General features: G+C 50.0%; 1 protein-coding gene across 3 annotated transcripts in view; it reads left to right on the top strand.

Annotated features, from left to right (window-relative positions):
• The first annotated feature begins 4,848 nt into the window (after window positions 1–4,848).
• MXI1 (MAX interactor 1, dimerization protein) overlaps window positions 4,849–6,000 on the top strand; it is an 81,843-nt gene continuing 80,691 nt past the window's right edge. Inside the window, exon 1 of one of the 3 annotated variants that reach the window (XM_073904220.1) lies at window positions 4,849–5,437. In XM_073904220.1, the coding sequence (XP_073760321.1) occupies window positions 5,176–5,437 (262 nt within the window). In that variant the 5' untranslated portion in view covers window positions 4,849–5,175. The remainder of the gene's footprint in view (window positions 5,438–6,000) is intronic. The other 2 variants (XM_073904219.1, XM_025880427.2) reach the window with 2 other exon arrangements.

Below are 6,000 nucleotides of genomic sequence, written 5' to 3'. Positions count from 1 at the left end.
TATCCAGAGTTACCCAGTAGTGCAGTGGAAGAACTGGCCCCAAACTCTGGGTTTCTAACTCCCCCCCCCCCATATTTTTGTCATTGTTTTTGTTTTCCCTGAAAAATCTTTCAGGACTCTTTTTGCCTAATACTATGCTGACATGTGCACAACACTTTACAGTTTCCAAAGTTCCTTTATATACACCCCATCATCCAGGTAAACTTTGTTCTCCCCACTTGGTAGGTGAGAATCCCAAGGCTCTGAAAGGTCAAGTGACGTACGCGAGTTCAGCCAGCTAATAATCAAGAGGAGGATCTTTTGCTGCCTGAATACTACCTTCTCCTTCCATCTCCTGATGCCTAACATTTCACCACTGGAACTTTATTCCTTTAGCTTAAAGCGTTGGCCATCTTTTAATTCCAAAATCCTCCAGGAATGATCATATCTAAGCTAGTGTCAGTCACTGGTACCTTAATATACATGAATTTAGAATCTTTGCTGAATGCATTTTTTAAAATATGGAGATGTTAAAGAAAATAGGGGCCGGAAGGCCCACCCCCCTGCGCCCCCACCCCCGGCTAGAAGAAACCCTACCATGAGAATATGTGGAGGGGAAGCTCCATACGATTCCCACTTTGGTCTCAGGCCATTGCTTTCATCATCTGGTGATTTCTGAAAAATTTCCATCAGAGGCATCTTATTACCAGATATGTAGAGCAGTAAGGACCGGGGAAAGAGTGACAGAGCCTCTGCACTTTTGGGGAAGGGAACCTCAACCATGTGACTCAATGGGTTTCTGGCTTCTGGACAGACAGCATTTTGATATTTAAACTTTAATGTGAGTGACTCAGGAATAGTTTTGCAGACAGTGTCAAATGCCTCCTCTTGCCATGCAGGAGCCAGGAAGCCAGGAAGGACCAGCACCAAGGGTCCAGCCAGGCAGGAAAAGGCATTCATGACTTTGACTCTCAGGGCCTAAGCCCCTGTTTTGTGCCATGCATGTGCTGTGCTAGGGTGCTGGGGGAGCAAGGCATGCTCCCTGCCCTTGATGAGCTCATAATCTAACGAACCCTATAAGTCCTGAGCTTTGCATAGGAGAAGCCCAGGAGATGCCTGAGACAGGAAGAACTGGCAGCCTTGGAGGTCCAGGAGAAGGGAGGGCAGAGTCCAGAGGAGCAGAGATAATGCCCCAGGAGCAGGTGACACCCAGGTGAGCTCCAGTGTAGGGTGGAGGCTATTTATCCTCTGTCCATGTCTCCACCCGCTGGTGAATGTGCGGGTGGGGGTGGGGGCATGGGGAGTGGTTGGAGGAGGTCTGCTCAGCACTTTTAAAAGCTGTTCCAGGAGCCAGTGGGAGAGGCAGAGCCACACAGTTCTCCTTGTTCGTGCCATTCTGCTCGTGTCTTACCAGTCCCTAAACCTCTATTCCTGGGCTTTCCTTGAAGCCACTTCTCCCTCCTAGTAGGTGAAACCAAGATGAGGGCTCCCAAGGAAAGAAGAAGCCAATTCTTCAGCTCATTGCCCAACGAAAGGTGCTCAGGAAAAACTTGGCTAGGAAAGCTCTGGGGAATTAGGACTCAAGTGACGATGCAGGGGACAGAAGATCTCTTGATGGTGTTTATCAAGCCTGAGTACAAAGACCACAGGTCAAAGAGCAGGGAAGAACCTGACCTGGCCATGCTGGCAAGGTCCAAGGAAAAGCTAGATGTTATAGCAGGAAGGGCTAGGGAAGGGAGAAGGGGTAAGGAGGAAGAGCAGGGCCGAGGAGCCTAGGAGAGCCCAGATGGCCCAGGACAGCAAAGGGCATCCCATCTAAGTGCAGAATGGGGGGGTCTGAGGGCCACTCTCCTTGAGCCTCAGTAATTAACCAGTCTCTGTGTACCTGAAGACAGAATTAACAGGCAAAACAAACTCCTTTGATGTAAGCATGTAGAATGTCTGGGGAGAAAGAGGGACAAACACATGAGAGAGCAATCTTGCATTAACATGCAAACTAGTCTGATGGAAAAATATTACCAAAGGCAGAGAGACCAAACAAAGAAATAGAAGTTTGGGAAAACAGGCCCCTGACTGAATGGGCCTCCAAGATATCTTGGGCCCCTGGAAACATCTTGTCTGGCCTCGCTGGGCACTGCAAAAAAATCACTACTTTTCTTTGAAGGAGTTCACATATTTTTCTCAGGCCAGCTGCCTTCTCATCTACTACCTGTTCTCTGCAAAAACTGCCAGCAAGTCTCCAAAGAGGCTTGTTTATTTATGGAGTCAAAGCCCCGGAGAAAGTAAGGTGCAAAAGGCTTGAGTACCTCCTCCCGGGAAGCAAAGCTAACGGGGAATGGAGCTGAGCTTGTAACCCAGCATCCTGGATGCCTGTCCTGTGATATAACCCCTGAAATGCCACTCTTTCTGTGGGGGCCAACTTTATTAGAGGAACTGATAATTGAGGGATGGTGTGGGAACGGGGAGAGAGCAATAAGATCCCGACATGATTTAACACTTGATGGGCTCTGGAAAAGAAAAATAAGGAATGGGGCTTGGAGCTTTAGCTTGGTGGCTTCATCGTTCCACATACATGTTACCAAAATGAATATACGTGACTACTATCTGTGGGCTAGAGTCTGGGGCACAATGGCACAGACTTAGTGAAACAAAAAAGCATTTCTCCTGCCTCCACTGAGTCTCTTGTGGTACTATTGTCTGATGCTAAGAACTCACATAATAACAAAAAACAATGCCCCTACGAAGGGGGGGAAATTGATTTGGCACCAGCAGTGGTGTTTTCCATGGGAATGACGGTGGGGGCTGTGGCTGACTGTGGGAATAGTGCAAATCAGCACTTTTTTGTAGATTTTCTTCAAGCCATTGTTTATTTTGGCTTTGGTCAGATCCGTGGCCCAGCTTGAAGATTCCCACTGGGCTTTCTGAAGCTCACAGACCTATGAGAGATGAAACAGGGATAAATAAATAATTACAAGACACCCTAACCCCCGCCCCGGCACTCATGTGTGGGGTGTGCCTATCTCGGTGAGTGTGTGTAGACATGCATGTTGGGCACTGCACTGCATATATACACATTTGGTGTGCCCACCGGGGTGAAAACTCAGGTTTTCTTCGGGCTTAGCTGGTTCATTGTCTCACTATCATCTTTCACTTAGGGCAAGGGAGATCGGGGCTATGTTACACAAGTGCTGGTTTTTGCAAGATAGCATTAGATAAAACTTGTTTGAAACTATACATTCCTAAAGTCCTTATACTTATAAACACTTTTAAACATGAGTCACTCAGGTTGTGGTCCCAGCAGGAAAAAAAGTCAGTAGTTGTTCTGATAATGGAAGGTAAACTTTTATTTTACAGCTCTTGGGAACTTCTACTCTATCCTAGCTAAAGGATGCAGAGATCAACCATGCAAAATTTGTCACAGGACAGAAAATGGACAGACAGTATATGTAGTATGATTATATTATGGTCCCAAATGTGAATACATTGGCTTTAAAATGCCAGTTACCGATTGCTCCTGTCATATCAGCAGCAGGTTATTTCATTCTGAAAGTACACAAGACTTTCTTGAAGGTTCTGTGAGGGTACGTGTATTCTAAGTTTTACATAATGAATGTTTTACAAAGAAATGTACTTTCTCTCCTTTTTAAAAAAGTTTCCATTTCCAATAAGGGTCTTCCAGACAAACGTGTATGAAGCTGCTTCTGAGCAGGGTGGTGGGGTTGCTCAACTGCAGGGGGCTGTATTTAATGTGCTTTTGTGTAAATGGTTCCCCTGGAGGAAAATTCCAGTTGGCCTTGCAAGGTGACAATATTTAGATGGGTTTGTTGCAGAGATGTTTTCCAACAAAATGCAGAAGAGTCTTGTTTGCTTCAGCTTGCCATCCCCACCCCCAACAACTTAGAAGCAATTAGGGGACCTAGGCTCTTATCTGGGTCTGGATTGAAAGAAAAAGATCTTACCATGGGCCAGGTAGTGTGCTAAGTGCAGATATGATTTAATCAGCACAAGAACCTTATCAGAGTTTCATGGATGGGGAAACAGGCCAAGAGTGGTTAGGGAACTTGCCCAAACTCACACAGCCTGTGTGCTTCAGAGCTGGATTTGAACCCTTCTCTGTGACACTCCCTAATGGCCTTCAGCTAGCCCTCTGACTCCCACCATACCTCCCAAGCCTGGAAAGCATCCCTGTTTCTCGCAGATCCTGACTGGGTGATAGCAGCACAGTAAAAACAACAGTGTCAACTGGGGGTAGGAGTCTTCAGAGCCAAAAGGTGGAATTCAGCTGGGGTGGGGGTGTGGGTGGGGGTCCTGGCCTGCCATTTCGGCTGCTCTGTCAAATAAAGGGTGCCAGGTGTGGAAGCACCCTAGTGTGAGCTTTACACAGCTGGACCAAGGCTGGGAAGAGGAGTGTGGAGAGAGAGGCTTACATCTCCTCCCCCTTCCTGGAAAATAACTTTGCATTTGAAGGAAGAAAGAAAGAGTGAGTAAATCTGTAACTGGGATTTGGTGGCCTGGGGATTTCATTTGACCCCATGAAGGCACATGCCTGTGCCTGTCTATGTGTAGGGGTGTGTGAATTGGGGGGAGGAAACTTCAGGTTACATGCGATGGGGTTTTCGGATTGGGTTTTTATTTAAAAAAAAAAGTCATAGCAGCTACCATTTAATAGGGACCCACTCACTATGTGCGAGGCATTGTGCTGGACCGTTCACGAGGTCTTAATTTTATGTGAAGAAAAAAATAGCTTACTAGTTTGTTTTTATGCAGGTCCACTCAGAGGCATCGAGTATTTTTTCCATTAGTGTTGAAATGCAGTGCTCTACTCCGAGGTAAGATTTGGGGAGAGGCGGGGAAGGGTGCGGGGACGGGCAGAGGGCGGTCCCTGCCTCGCTTGTCTCCACCTTTTATTTTGACCGGTCCGATGGCGACAGGCTCGCACTAGGACCCAGGCGCCAGAGCGCCTCCGTCTGTCCTGTAGGTTCATTCAATCTCCCATACACACAGACCCACTGCGAGACCGACACACTCACATACACTCACACACACAACTGCACGCAGCGAGGCTCGGGAAGTCAAGTCGCCTCCTCGCCTCGGCGCCTCCTCCGCTCCAGCCAGCCGGGTCTCCTCTGGGGACCGGAGCTCGGCCGGGCAGCGCAGCCCCAAAAAAGGACGAGCTCCCCGGACCCCGGTTCCTCCATGGGCAAACGCGGGCGGCCGCGCAAGGAGGCGCGCTGTGAGGGCGCGGGGCTGGCCCCCGCCGCGCCCCCGGCGGTGGCCGCGCCCCAGCCCCCGGCCCAGCCCGAGGAGCCCGCGGGGACCAAGCTCAGGTGCCCCTTCTCGGACATTTTCAACACCAGCGAGAACTCGATGGAGAAGCACATCAACACTTTTCTGCAGAACGTGCAGATTCTGCTCGAGGCCGCCAGCTACCTGGAGCAGATCGAGAAAGAAAACAAAAGTAAGTTTAGGGGCCCCGGCTGCTCCTCGGCGCCCGGCTCTTTCTTCCTCAACCACTTGGGCGACCCCTGTCGCCTGCTCGGCCCGCGCCCCCCTCCCCCCAACACACACATCTAGCCCTCGGCAGTAAAGCCGATGACACCGGAGAAAGGACACGCACGCACAAAGCTGCTAAAGATGTAACAAAGACGAGCGGGGGGGGGGGCGAGGGGGGGGCTGTCGGGACCCCCGTGCTCCTGTCTTCCGGGGGCTCTTTCGTCCTCCCCCCCCCCCCCCCCCCCCCGCCCCAGCCTTCTCGGGCAGACAAGTGTTGTTTTTCTGTCGCTCGTTCCTGGGTGGGGTGGGGATTAGAAGCCGAAAGTTGGAAATCGTAGGCAGAGCTCAGCGGTTCAAGAAAAAAAACACACAAGAGACACACACGACAACAATAACAACAACAACCAAACAGCCCTCCGCGGCGTGGGCTTGGTCTGGCTGGCTCGGCTCGGCTTCTCCCTCCTGTCTACTGTGCTTTTTCCTCCCCTCGCGCAGCAAGGCTCCGGCCATCGCGTCCACGGATACAGT

Source organism: Callorhinus ursinus, unplaced genomic scaffold (assembly GCF_003265705.2).
Source record: "Callorhinus ursinus isolate GAN/ISIS: 27379988/994484 unplaced genomic scaffold, GSC_fseal_2.0 scaffold20, whole genome shotgun sequence".
NCBI lineage: Eukaryota > Metazoa > Chordata > Mammalia > Carnivora > Otariidae > Callorhinus > Callorhinus ursinus.
Note: the sequence above shows the minus strand (reverse complement) of the source record. Positions and strands in the feature narration are given on the sequence as shown.